The sequence below is a fragment of the Stylophora pistillata genome, chromosome 9 (assembly GCF_964205215.1).
Source record: "Stylophora pistillata chromosome 9, jaStyPist1.2, whole genome shotgun sequence".
NCBI classification, from domain to species: domain Eukaryota; kingdom Metazoa; phylum Cnidaria; class Anthozoa; order Scleractinia; family Pocilloporidae; genus Stylophora; species Stylophora pistillata.
In genome coordinates, this window is record NC_142527.1 from 3,724,048 (window position 1) to 3,738,769 (window position 14,722).

The following is a 14,722-nucleotide window of genomic DNA, read 5'->3' on the forward strand; positions in this document are numbered from 1 at the left end:
AGTCTACAGACCCTATTAATTCATTCAAAGAAGGCACATTGGCGTATACATGAATTAGCTTTTTTTTTCTCACATCTCATGAGACTCTAAGCAAATACATATTTTGCGGGTAACTTTCCAACGGTTATTAAGGCACCCGTGACAGACCTTAAGGGTTCTTTGGCTCAGTTCTGCCGTGTTAAAGACCAGAGTCAGTAATCCGGTTTGGTTTTTCCTGTGCAGGAAAATGTACAATAGGCGCCACAAGGCAGTTTTTAATTGGCGTTCAGTGATGTGGTGGACTTAGCCTAGGAACGAGGTTGAATTTTGGCATCGACTGTTTCAGGCTTGAAGTGCTGTGCCGCAAATAAGCGATAACCAGGCTTTTCACAGTTTACACTTATCTTCCGAATGAACTTTTGGCGAACAAAACAACCACACTTTCCTGACAAAAAAGGCTTTTGGAAGTTACTGCCACATATCTTTAATTTCCATAAGTCAAAAAAAACTTGCGGTCCATAGCATGGCTTTGGTGGTATATAGTTCAGAGGCAAAAAAACTTTAGAAGTTTGTTATCAGATGTGAGCGGGAGAAAACCTTGTAATCAAAGATCATCGCGTTCAAATACATATATTTATTGAGCGACTGTTGGGATAAAGTAGACATAGGAATGGAAAATGGAGAAATTTGGCTCGTGCATGCAGAGAAAGATATGAATTGCAGCGTCATTATGTGATGACTTTTGCAACCAGAAGTTTAATAAACGTAGGATTTTACTTAGTATTGGTTTTGTAGGAAGCCTGAGGTATGAGTTTATCATTCTGCAGAGTTGGATGGTTACCATCATTCTGGACTTCTCCGAGAAACGGTGTAAGTCACAAAGTGACTCATTCCTTGTCTGTTGACTTTGCTGCAGTACTTACACTAGTCCCCGCATTTCATCTGGCGATTTTAGTATTTCCATTTTGTCATGGCATCAATTTGTTCCTAAGTCTTAATCTCCACTAACTCTCCATGATAACAAACAATGAAAGGTACTCAACGGCGATTTTGCTTAAAACAGCAAGGCCTTCAATTCGTTCACTCTGAACCGTATATCCGGCCAGATTATAGGTCCGTGTAGCCTCTTGTTTCTACTGGCTTACGTATCCCGCAGTAAAACTTGATGGTAAAGGATCGAGTGTGAGCAGCGAAGATTGGCTAAACCACGAGCCTTTATCCGTTTCAGTGAGATTCTTTGGCCATTCCACTTCGAATTTCTTTACCTCGTGTGCTGACAGCCAGACTTTATTTTTTACTTTCGCGTGGACTCTTGGATCCTTGGACCCTTCTCCTTTTATCTTTCTGCATTCACATTATAGTTTTAACGTAGACAGATAGCAAAGATTTCCATATGCACCCGATATCAGGAGATGTTTACGCAATTAAAATTCAAGGAACAGGATGTTTTACCGCAAGAAACCCTACGGGAGTCATTTATGTTGACGTGTGATAATTGCCTATTGACACTTTGGCGGGAAAACGAATTCAGTTTGAAAATACGTTTTCGTAAATAATTCGCGAGCGTTTCAATATTTTACACTAATTTTTCTTGGAAACTATTCTTAAATTATTAATGATTAGTTTGGTATAAAAATGAAAAAATTGGTTTTCGAAGGTGAACCGCATCCTTAACATATCTTAGTATCTTTATTTCTTCAAAAACCCTTGTTTTCTGACCCGTGATCCAATGCGTAATCCGATCCTGGGTTTGTCGACGACGCTCAAATTCAACCACGCTTCGGCCGGCGATACAAAATTTTTGTCAGGAAGTAACGATAATCAAAACAAGAAGTTTCCCGGACGTTGGCAATCCAACTAAAAGTTTTCAAAAGGTTCTCCTTCCATTCGCTGTTATGATTGGTTCACAGAATATTATCGCTAGTTGATTGGATTCTCGGGAGAAGATTAACTCCTTCTTAAAGCATGGTCGGCAGGTTTCTCCTTGCGGCAGGATCGTAAGTAGTGGGTAAAGATGAGCCGATATGGGTTTCCCATCGATACGATACCGAGTAAGGCATTGATACTTTTCTTCGATATCGATACCGATACTGTGACGCCATGGAGCTAAATAGTAAGTCACGTGATTTGATTGACGAAATTTAAACCGTATTAGAGACGTACTTAAGTCGATCCTCGTGTTCGTCAATGAGTTCACTTTTGTAGCGCTCACACGCCACTACTTAGACTGGTACAATGCGGTGCTCATTGCCCAATCTCGAGCCCAAAGTCTTCTCGGCTCCTCGCCAGTGGTTACTTGTTGGTGTGATACAAGGCGCGGGCAGGTCACGTGCAATATCGAAAGCAAAGATACATTTTGCTAGTATCCTAACCCTAACCTAAAGTTTGTATAAAAGCGATCATAGCAGTAATGAACCCTCCTTATACATCGAATGCAAACATGGCGTCCAATTTGAATCGTCACTGTTTTGGACTCACCAGCCTCGTCTTCACGTGGAAACACAAAAGGATTACTACATGTGTGAGAGGCTAGTGAGTCCAGAACAATGGCAACTCAAATTGCACGCCATACTTGCATTCGGTGTATGTAGCAGTGGAACTGAGGCCTAAAAAGAATTCAGGCCCATGCGGAATTTGGTTCATTACTGCGAGGATCGCTTACACATATTTCATGAAACCGCAGAACCGTTTATGTTTTTGGTACAGTTTTGTTACTTGAGGCAGAAATTTTAAAATGTATGACTTTGTTTTTCAATGAATAAAGGCTGATAGTTTCTAAAGAAACTATCATATTTGTTTTTCAATGCAGACTTCAGACAATTGAAACCCATCTCATTGTAAGTTAATGTTTTCTACCCTGGCAGTTGCTGACTCATTCTTCATGCATAACTAAATAATTGGCTTGGACAGAAATTTGTTGACGAAAAGAATGAAGTCATAAAATTTCTGCAGTTTGTGGGTATTTCAAAGTTCCCAAACTTACGATTTTTCTTTTGTTTGAAACTCGTATGAGTAAAACTCCCACATCATGGTAATTTCTGATATTTCACAACCACAGATTAATTGGCCATGGAGTTTCGTATTATGTTCTGCCTATCAGACTTTATTTCTCCCTCCCTTATCAAGCAAATGAGTGTAAAATCTTAACTCCACTGATTTCATTGCTTTAGGATTCCCTTGGAGAAAATCCAGTGCACAAGGCTGCTCGCCGTGGAAGAAGTCAACGTTTGAGGTTGTTACAGGCATTTGGTGCTCCCTTAACCCTTAAACTCCCATAAGTGACCAAGACAGAATTTCTCCTTACAATATCAATAGAATATCAAGCAGACAAGTGATGAGAATAAGGAGAAAAAGAAAATCGGGGGATTATCAGTTGATCTAATACCAAATTCTCCAACTAACATCATAAGAAGAATTACTTTTGAGATCTTGGGAGTGAAAGGGTAAAGGTATTTAGCACCATGCTCACATTTAAAGATGACTCTTAAATTCCAAGGTTTCGTGTTTGACAGAGCTGTCAATAAGAGCTTACCAGAACCTCTTGGCAGTCCGCCATTTCTTGCCAGCTTCTTTTCCCCTCATTACACTATCAGTCCCGGAGGAAAGTTGTACAAAATTGTTGAAATAACAAAACAGTTTGTACAGGACATTCTGTGTTTTTGAGCTGGATGCATTTACCCTTAGCAAGTTTAGACAAATGATTAAATTGCACGTTAAGAGTTTGAGTTGAGGTTCTTGTGGACGTTAGCAAAGGCTTGGCAAATTTTAACTGAATAGTCCCTAATCATGTGCGTAATTTGATGAAATAACGATGGTGTTTACGATACCCTGGCCACCAACTGGCTTTTACTTGTTATCAACTTTCAAACTTATTGACAGCACTGGTTTGAGCAAGTGAACCTTTCACCCTTGTACCCCTTCGGCTTACAGAAAGTCATTTCAATTTGGCGCTATCTTAAGATACTACTTGACTCGCTGATATGCACCTGTCTGACATACAAGTGTTTCTATTCCCATCACCTGTTTGCTGAAAAATTTACTTTAATTGTAAGAAGTTCAATGCTCGACTCCATATCTATATAAGCTGTTTAATCTGACTCGTACAATCTGGTTGACTAAAAGGAAAACAATATTACTGAATAAAGAAAACGAAACGGAACGAAACAAAATAACAGTTACAAGATTTGTAAGTCTGAGACAAACGACATCTGCGAAAACCCAAAACTTTACTCACACGCTCGCGAGGGTGTCCAGACCATAATATACATATCTAACCCAGTACCGCGCAGTTAGGGTAAAACTAAATATGACGTATTTTAATCAGCAAGAGAATTTACTCGTTAATCACATCTCTGCGCGAAAAAGTTAACCTTCAGGTACAGTATAAGACAGTTTTCATATTAAATGGAGCATAACCAACCTCTGTTATCTTTCAGTACTTTTAACATGTACCGGCAAACACCCAGTGACGTTGCCTCCATGCCTGGGTTTAAACAAAGAGTTCAGTTCTCGAGAAATCCCAGCCCTGCTACAGGTAAACACTTTCTTGGTCATTCATACCATAATGGTGATCTGTTAATGAAAATAGATGTGTAGGAGCAACTAGATGTAGGTCACTCAATTTTGCTTCTTTACACTTTATCTTTATAGTAGTTTTATCCCATTTATTTCTTCATAATTGAGGAATTATCTTCTTAAATTCCAGTGTTCAGTCAGAGAAAAAGTAAAAGATTACTTGATGATGGAGACTACCCAGAGCAAGTAAAAAGACCCAGAAATGGTTGGTATTTTCTCACAGGACTATCACTATTCTAAATTTACCTTGTTCAGTGATGAGTTGAAACAAAGTATTTAAATTTACCGCCATACCTTACGAATATTCGTATCAATAAAATCCCCTGATGAGTGGGTAATCACGAAACAGGCTTGTAGGAATGAAAACGTAGTCTTAATATTTTCCTAACCCAAGGTATATCTATAAATATAGAAAAGTGCGAAGATTACGCTTTGATCCCTACAAGCCTGTTTCGTGATTGCTTACTCTTCAGGGGATCTTCCCCTGATGGGTGAACAATCCTGAAACAGGCTTGTAGGGATAAAAGTGTAGTCTTTGTATTTTTCTAACTAAACATATATATGATTGCACTCTACTTTTATGTATATACAGTTTATGTATGTATAACATCTACAGGACTGTTTCGGCCCTCTGGGCCTCATCAGTGCAATGCTGATTCTAGGATGGAAGTAACGCCATATAGCCACCCCTAATGATTCCACATTTGTGGTTTCATCTAGGCCATGCCAGAGTGCTCAAACTAGTAACTAGTGAGCATGGCGCAATTTCATGACCTAACGCATCCTTAAAGAGTGCTCAATTTGGACTCGAAAGCAAAGATTTGTAATGCCAAAGAGCTATATATAGTCAGGGCTTCATCAGTACAAAGTTGTGCAAACTAAGGCTAGTTAAATTTATACAATAGGCTGCTAAGGTTTTTTAATGGTAAGTTAACGAACCTTCGGCGAAGTGGATCCGAACTCTTCAAAACTAAATTTAACACTTTTTCCCTCATTAGCTGCAGAATGACGCGAATGATCGACCCAATGAAGAGCGATCTACTGACACAAGACCGAACAGCAAAACTAAGTTTAATTTCTTGTTGATTTATTAAAAGTAATGTACATTAATCGTGATAACTAGTAATCATCGAAGACAAGTAAAGTGCATTTGATCTTTAGTAAAAGTTTTTTTATTGTACTGATTGCGCAGAAATATTCAGGGAAAGTGGATTGTGGGGTGCTTTTGGTCAGTGTCATAAACCAGTTGCAACTTGAACACAACAATAAGGTTTAATAGTTCAACATCTTAGTACTGCACTTGATACAATGGCAGTGACCAAAAAAACTAATAGGACAACATTGAAAAAACCAATATATCATGTTTAACAGTGGCATACTAAGTTGGAATTCAATGAGAAACTTGCGTAACTCAATATGTCAGTGGATTTTGTGGTCTACCGTTTAAAAATTACTTTTGAACGAGATGAGTGAACTACTTGATATTTACCGAGCTGTAAGTAAGTTCTATACAGCTTCGTAATTTCTCCATGTAGAGTCTTTAGATAAGCTGATGTAAGGTGATACTTCACCGTGATAACATTTGTTATTTCACAGCTGTGCAAGCAAAGATCCGTCTCCATGGCAACATGCCTGACATGGCTTTCTTCCACTTAGCCAGAGTGCGCAAGAAAGGCGAATACTGCCAGGTTAAGAAAATTTCAAATTTATTTTCGACCCAGTCGAGATCGCAACCGGTCACTTTCACGATACGTGAGGGGTAAAATGCGTGTTTTGTTGCTTTTGCTGCTCTTGAATTGTGGAGCATTTCTTTTCCAAGGAAAACGTAGGTGAATAGAATAGTTAAAAAGTTCTTATTAGAAGAAATTTGATTAACGGGAGTTTGTAAACACAAAAAATGATGTTACCCTAATAGATTGGAATCGCTAATTAAGAAAGAAGCCGATCCGAATTTAAAAGTGAAACATTTAAATTAGAATAAACTAAGTGAGTTACAAAATACAAAAAAGTCTTCAGTATTGTTTGTGGTAAAAGAGCTCGACTACTGGTGAATTACAAATTGTAATTTCCTCTTATCTTTCATTTTTTCAGTTTGGTGGGTCAGTAGGACAAACAAAGCCATCAGGTTAGATTGAAAGCTCTTGATAACTTTAGTTCTATAATTTACCGGTATTTCTCGTGGTATGAAACTGAAGGCCTGTCTAAAAGGGAGACTTCCTAACGAAAGAAAGAAATCGGTTTTAAATTTTTTTCTTTACTTTGCGTCTGTTATGTTGTCGTCAAACCTCAGTTCGGTTCCATCAAAACTTTGTTGAGCTTGGCATAAAAGGGGAAAAAGCAGTTACTATGATAAACGGATGCGAAAATTGATCAGTCTCTTCCTCCCCTTCTACTCATATGTCATGACATATGTCATGACATCTACTCATATGTCATGACATGTCATGACATGTCATGATATGTCATATGTCATATGTCATATGACATATGTCATGTCATATGTCATATGTCATATCTCACATGTCACATGTCACATGTCATATGTCATATATCATGTCATATGTCATATATCATGTCATATGTCATATATCATGTCATATGTCATATATCATGTCATATGTCATATGTCATGTCATATGTCATATGTCATGTCATATGTCATATGTCATATGTCATATGTCATATGTCATATGTCATATGTCATATGTCATATGTCATGTCATATGTCATATGTCATGTCATATGTCATATGTCATATGTCATATGTCATATGTCATATGTCACATGTCACATGTCATGTCATATGTCACATGTCACATGTCACATGTCACATGTCACATGTCACATGTCACATGTCACATGTCACATGTCACGTGTCACATGTCACATGTCACATGTTACATGTCATATGTCATGTGACATGTCATATGTCATGTGATATGTCACATGTCACATATCACATGTCATATGTCATATGTCATGTACTCATTTGTCTTATTCAATAGTTAAATGATGCTATCTCGCACTTTTTAATGATGCTTATCCTATCTCGTACTTTTTCCATTACATTTTGAAAACGTTTCTTTCGCTTCTTAGTCACTTATGTAAAGGAATTCTAAAGCCAGTTGTTAAAAGGGTCTTACAGAGTGATTGATTGGTAAAAATTTATGAATGAAACTTTCAGTGATTCCTGGGAGAGGGAAGGTGGCCAAAATTACTGTGAAATGTTTGAGATATGGTTGATGTAGTCTGATGTAATGAGGCCCAGCAAATGAAATGAGATTTGTTGCTTTCAAGGGGAGAACACGTGCTTTTGCATTTTTAAGAAACGAACCAATTCTTATTAATTTATGTTTGTAAATTCGTAAAATTAAAACTATCTTATGGTTTAGCCGAGTTCGTTAAAATCATTTTGACGATCATATTCATTGAATTATATTTTTCAGTTTATCGCGTGATAGTTAAAACTGTACGCGACAATTTTGCCGGCACTGATACTGTAATTCGGATAGGTAATAATGATAATAAAAACTTTATTTACCGATGTTGACTCATTGTAGTTAGGAACTAATAAAATTGTGCCCCTCCGGCTCCCTTGGTAATGATGATGAAAACTACTATAATGATAACGATAATGATATCACAGATGATAATGATGATAACAACGATTACAGTGAGAATGATGATGGTGCTGCCCATAGCGATTTAAGATGCTGATGGTGATCATGATTGATCATATATCCATGCTACAGAATAAGATACTGAGGGTGATCATGATTGATCATATATCCATGATACAGAATAAGATGCTGATGGTGATGATGATTGATCATATATCCATGCTACAGAACAAGATACTGATGGTGATCATGATTGATCATATATCCATGCTACAGAATAAGATGCTGATGGTGATCATGATTGATCATATATCCATGCTACAGAATAAGATACTGATGGTGATCATGATTGATCATATATCCATGCTACAGAATAAGCTGTGCTTCTACAATCAAATAAAATGAAAAAAAAATTACTAAAAAATATGATGTTTCAGGAAAATATGATCTTTGCAATTAAGAATATATAGGATTTTTTTTTTTTATTACAGCTCAACTGCGACTGAGGATCATGTCTTTACTTAGATGTTTTCTGCAGGCAGAGATAACATACAGTTTATATTCTCTGTATGCGGGTCAAAATATGATTTATTTCATTTAATTGTGATTAGATTCTGCAACCGGAAGGCTCCTTTGCTCCTTTTCTGCAATTTCTTTAACTGCGGGTGACTTGCAAGGATCTCTCCACTTGAAGCTGTACTTTGCTACTTGTCACGAGTTTACACTTTACTGAATTAAAATGTAATATAACATGCCTCGGGAGAACATTATTTCATATCAACTGCAGGGTACACTGAGTTACATGTTTGTTTCATGATAAGTTTTTTACCGATGAGAAGTTGTACACAAACTTCCTCGTTCTTAAAATAAGGTGTTATTTTTTTATTCATGTTTTTAGTACTGACCTCATTGATATTCACGACGACATTGACATTGGATACATCAAAGGAATGGACATTAAAAGAAATAATGATGGGTTACTTCCTAATTGGAAACTTGACAAGGTAATTAAGGGGGAGGAGATAATGAAAATTACCTTCAAAACTGAGAACAGTTAAGTTTAGAATTTGAAGTCTGAAAAATGATATAAACACTTGAGAATCCGTCATAGGATGAGGATCGAGGATCGAGGAGTGAACAAAGAGAATAATGCCCAATGAAATGAAGCACATGACCGGTTATTATTTGTCGCTTGGGGAAGAGGGAAGTCAGAGGATTTTTGTTGTGTCATAATACAATTTACCTGATTCTCCCGCAAGGCTTCGTTATCATCTCCCCTTATTGGCAGTTAATTGTCAATCAATTTTCTATAGTCCCTCCTTTATACTCAGGAGGCGACGACTGTTCCCCCTCCGCGCCCCACCCCCCCTGAAAAGTATGTGATCCTCTCCAAAATCTTCCGACCCTCCGCCCGCCAGGCGATGAATTATGGCTGAAAAAAGAAACTGTAAAAGCGCCCAAGAAACAGACAGAGAAGATATAAATAATTCAAGCTAAAATTTTCAAGACACATTTATAGCAATAATTAACGCTATAATTATTCATGGTAAGCCCAAACATTCTATTTAAAAATAAAAACAAATTGCGAGGAGTGTTTAATTCTCTTATTTGCATCCAGCGCTAAATTAAGAGAAAGGCTTGCTTTTTCTCGTCCAAAAACCCTTTATATTGTCTTCTTTTTTGGTGTCTAGTTATCGAGCTATTAATCTGCTAAAGAATATTAAATTCTCCTTTCGAGATTTCAACAGATGACAAGTAATCGTTCTCGTATACGCAACGAAAGAAGCTGCAAAAATCAAGTCTGATAAAAGTCTGTCACAAGCTTTACTTTCACAGCCACTTCATTTATTAAATAAGTGCCATATCTTTTATCCATCAAATTCTTTCCTTTCATATAATGTGGTTAAGAAATATCTGCCTGTCGTAAAGTGTCTTCCATCTTAGATCATCATCAAAGTCGACGGTGCAGTTGACAGCATCTTCTATTATCGTGCCCAGGTCTCCACTGACAAGTGGGTTAAATTACCCCGTAAGTAACAGAAGTAACTGACTTCGGTGGCTCCACAACATTCTAAGTTGTCCCGCAGCGCTATTGTGCACACTTATTCGGACACATTGCTCAACAAGCTAAAACAAGAAATGTTGAACACCGGTCGCAGAGTTGTTCATACCTTTAAATTGGTTTTTCTTTGCAGTTTGCATTTCCGAATTTGTAGATTAAGATCGTCATTCAGGGGATGAAACAGGGAGAGATCTTTTTAGAACCTCGTATACTTAGCTCTTACCTTTAAGCTCGTAGGAAAAGCATCTTGAATTAATCGTAACGTTAGTTTGCCCACCCGACGATACTAATAGTTTAGTTGTATAGGGATTTTTTTCCCTGATCATCCGTGGAATTAAGATCCAAAACATGTTTGATGTCAGTCAAAGAATTCAACAGGACTATGTAGTTCATTGTTTCGATTCACTTTACTGTTTTCTCACGATAGTAGTTATTTCCCCTACTATAAATAATTCTACATTGTGTTTCAGTCTCTCGCCGGAATGGTTCGCCAAATGCCCAAGGCTTCTGCGGTGGTGAGTGCGTCTTTATGTAATAACTGTATGTGTGAATAGTTATTTGTGCATCTTTTTCACTTAGGCCCTGTTTACAAGCAGGTAGGGTAGCCCGAGTGTTAGGGTTACCCTAGCTGGAGGGTAACCCTAACGCTCCCACGGCTTTCGGAAAAAATTGTCATGTGAAACCCAGTTAATTTGTACAATAGAAGAAATTGCTCGTTCCCTTGAACAAACTGATTTAATAATCATGGATTTTTCGAAAGCTTTCGACTCGGTTCAGCACCAGCGCCTCCTATTGAAACTGTGCTACAATGGCATACATGGTATTCTTAACACCTGGCTAACGCAATGGCTTACATACCGAAGCCAGTCACGGTTGTCGTTGATGGGTACAGTTCTCCAAAAGTGCCAGTTCTTTCAGGAGTCCCCCAGGGGACGGTTGTTGGCTTCTCCTATATATTAAAGACCTCGGAGAAAACTGTACCTCTAGGATGCGTCTTTTTGCTGATGATACTTTGATCTACAGCACTATTGAGTCCCATAACGATGCCACTAAACTGCAGTTAGATATAACAGCGCTTCAGGAATGGTCTCAGAAATGGCAAATGAAATTTAACCCCGACAAATGCCACGTCTTAACAATATCGAGGAAACAAAATCCTGTAGAGTCTAGATACGTCCTTATGGGGAAAGTTTTAGACTCAGTCACCCGCCACTCTTATCTATGCGTAAAATTGTCCAGAAACCTCGATTGGGGCCAGCATGTAAATAACAAAGTCACGAAGGCCAACCAATCACTTGGTTTTCTCCGACGAAATCTAAGCAGCTGCCCCGAAGGCGTGAAAGAGGCGGCCTACAAAGCCCTTGTGAGGCCTCACGTGGAATACACCAGCTCGGTTTGGGACCCACACCTAAAGAAACATGTCAAACAGATTGAGGGGGTGCAAAGAAGAGACGCGCGCCTCGTTAAAAACTTTTACACACGTGAACCAGGAACAGTCACAAATTTATTGAATGAATTAAACTGGATACCCTTGGAGGTACGAAGAATAATCTCGCGGCTAACCTTATTCCACAAAGCAATTTATAGTGATGGCGGCCTGGCCCTTCCAAACTATCTTATGACGTAGCAGACTTTTAAGAAACTCTCAGAACAAGTTTATCGAACTACAGCCACATATCGAGACTTATAGAAATAGCTTTTTTTGTAGAACTGTGAAGGACTGGAACCCATTACCGAACGATTTTGTTAGTATTAAGTCCGCAGGTCTTTTTAAAAAGACCTTATCTGAGTATTTTATTTGATGTCAACTTCTTAATATTGTATATAATTGATGCTGTGTAATTTTTTTTGTACGTTTTGACTTTTAATGCATGAAATTTCCCAATTTATTTAGATATGTTGCGTTATGGCAAACTCTTTGCAGGACTAAAGATTTTTGAATAAAGGTTGAATAAACAGTTCCTGTGCAAAGGAATACTTCATTGACGTAGTTCAGAAGTATTAAAGGAGAAAAATATCGGTGAAATTTCTAATGAAAACGGAAAGTAAGGGTGTTCCGATGACTCACCCGCGGTCGTGATTTCAGGTATTTTACACTATATATTCACTGCCAGCTTCAATATGACGTTATTTCTAGCCTCGGGTTAAAAAGTTATTCTGGGATAGCAGATATTGTCTCAATATGTCCAATCTGTATGTTGTATCTTTGAAATCCTACAGTGCCAATAAACTTTGTTGTTTTTGTTGTTGTTCAGCGTTCATAAACTCAAAAAATCAATAGAACCAACTGAGAAGATAATTGAGGCCTTTTAAGATCATGCAATATATATTTCTGTTCGAAAAGAAGACTTTTAGTTACATCATGATTATCATATTTATGTCGAACCAATTAATAATGAGTATAGGAAGCCTATTTTACCGGTCGCTTTTTTCAATCACTCTTCCCATGAAAGAAATAGATTACTGACGTAATTTCAAAAGTTACCTCAAATGTTAAAGGAAATATGAAACGATGAAGGACCCATATATATATTTACATACATATTGAATGATCGTTTCTTTCAAACCCTACACGCTTAGTTTAAAATTTACTTCCTGGGGAAACAAGACTTTTATGGCGTAATTTCGAATAGCTAAAGCAGCGAGTAAAAGGCAAGGATTACTTTATTTTTTCGATGTTGGAAAACGTTGATCCATATCATTTCCTGTACGTGGATACAGAGCTTGAAGTAGCTGTGGATAGGAAGCCATTTCAGTGACGAAGTTCGAGCGAGAAATTAACCACACGTGGGAGTAGATTAAAAGCTCTCCAAAGTATCACGTTGCTAAGTTACGGGTTTGCTAAGCGAAGTTTGTTTAATTTGCGGTTTTTCTTTTAACTACGTCTTTCTTTTTTACCTATTTTATTTTTCTTCCTTTTTCTTTCTTTTTTTTCTTTTTTTTTTTTTTACGGTTACTTTCCGCCTACCTAAACGTCTTTCAAAATTAAATCAAAATGAAATCAAACTGAAAGCCAGAAAACAAACGATTCGCCAACCATTACTCTTTTAATTCAACGCTTTGACATGTTTTATCTCGGGTTTAGCTGAAGCAGAAGAGCATGATAAAAAAACACCAAACAATTGCATGAAAAGAAATGAAAAAAACACGCTAAAAAGCATTAAGACAGTTACAAAGGGAATGATCCAAAAATGCAACTTTTAAAGTCTTTTTCCGCGCAAAGATTTCGAGCTACCCTACGGTTTATGTAACTTGAAAATTTGGAAAAGTTTTCAAGCTCATTGTCTGCAATTAAATCGTTTCTCTATCGATCTCCTTCCTTCTTTGTTCAGTTCATTACACTGTATTTTAACTATGACATCCCATTTCGCATCTATTTATAATTCACAACCTGTTGTCAAAATGTGTCCTATGATCTGGTGAAAAAGTACATCGCCGAGCGATTTGCTGAAGCCAAAAAATAGAGGACGAGTTGAAACCTTAATAAGCCGCCGACTCTCCGACGACGCGTCGAAACTGACCCATCTATACAGAGAAAGAAAACCGCTGAAACTAATTATTTGCTTAGTAAATAGTCACATTGTAGGTTAGAATTTAGATATAAGGGAACTTTAGCATCACGTTTACGGCAAACAGCGAACCTTAGGAGGTCACGTGACCACCGCTTTGCCGTCGCGTTTGTAGTTTGCGGTTCCAGTTTCGACGGGAAGAAGGCGCTCAAGCCATAACTTGTGACTTACGGGAAGGTTTTTTGGCCGCTTAACGGAACCAACTTACTTTTGACACTCTTAGTAAGAATTTTCTACCTTTTATGGATGCAACTGTCGTTTTCTGTGATTAAAAACAATGTATTTTGCATGATCTAAATGGAAGAAAGTCGAGTGGGGAAAGAGGTTGAAAACAAAATGGCGGCTCGAAGTTCTTAAAATTGCGCATGCAAAGAAGCACAGTTATGGAGTTCTAAATCAATGTATGCCTTCTTCTATTTCTACAAAATGCCTTTAAGATGGCCAAGACGTGATGCTGGCGACCGAAGTGGCCCAGCGAAGGCCAAAGTATCCCGCTGATTATGAGGAAATTGCGAGGGTACTTCCCCCTATTTTTTCGGGGGCCAAAAAACCCATTGTGCTCTCAGGGCGAGCATATAGAGAAAGGATGAATGGCCTTATCTCAAAATACCTTGAAGAAAATAAAAAGGCTCTTAAAAGGTAGGCATTTCCCGCCAAAAGACGTCCACGCCATGCTAAATTCAATTTTGGTGACGACGGCAAACGTGAAACCTCAAACCGCCAGCAGCCGTTTGTCGTTCGCAGTAAGTGCGATGCTAAAGGTCCCTATTGATCAACCTTCGATTATCGTTCAAAAGCAGAGTGAAAGTACTCTGCACGAACGTTTGAGCCTGTGGAGACAGGAGATACCCAGCGGTCTATTGCCATTCAATCGAAAAATGCCTGGATGTTTACGGAAACCTACATGCTAGTCACCT

The 14,722-nt window shown here is 38.0% G+C and overlaps 3 protein-coding genes across 6 annotated transcripts in view; all 3 read left to right on the forward strand.

The window, feature by feature from the left end:
- LOC111328648 (uncharacterized) overlaps window positions 1-14,722 on the forward strand; it is a 68,279-nt gene that overhangs the window by 14,135 nt on the left and 39,422 nt on the right. The window lies entirely within an intron of this gene.
- LOC148722836 (uncharacterized) lies at window positions 178-5,692 on the forward strand. The gene is made up of 5 exons (XM_088732406.1): window positions 178-849; window positions 3,150-3,211; window positions 4,416-4,513; window positions 4,685-4,759; window positions 5,553-5,692. The coding sequence occupies exons 1-5, from the start codon at window positions 787-789 to the stop codon at window positions 5,561-5,563; spliced, it is 309 nt and encodes a 102-aa protein (XP_088588532.1). The 5' UTR covers window positions 178-786; the 3' UTR covers window positions 5,564-5,692.
- Window positions 6,108-11,228, forward strand: LOC148722837 (uncharacterized). 4 transcript variants are annotated; one of them, XM_088732402.1, is made up of 7 exons: window positions 6,108-6,242; window positions 6,646-6,679; window positions 8,001-8,066; window positions 9,073-9,178; window positions 10,119-10,203; window positions 10,707-10,751; window positions 10,997-11,190. In XM_088732402.1, the coding sequence occupies exons 1-7, from the start codon at window positions 6,183-6,185 to the stop codon at window positions 11,030-11,032; spliced, it is 432 nt and encodes a 143-aa protein (XP_088588528.1). In that variant the 5' UTR covers window positions 6,108-6,182; the 3' UTR covers window positions 11,033-11,190. The 4 variants fall into 4 exon arrangements, with proteins under 4 accessions (XP_088588528.1, XP_088588530.1, XP_088588527.1 ...); XM_088732404.1 differs by lacking the exon at window positions 10,119-10,203 and having other exon boundaries at window positions 10,997-11,228; XM_088732401.1 differs by having other exon boundaries at window positions 10,707-11,157.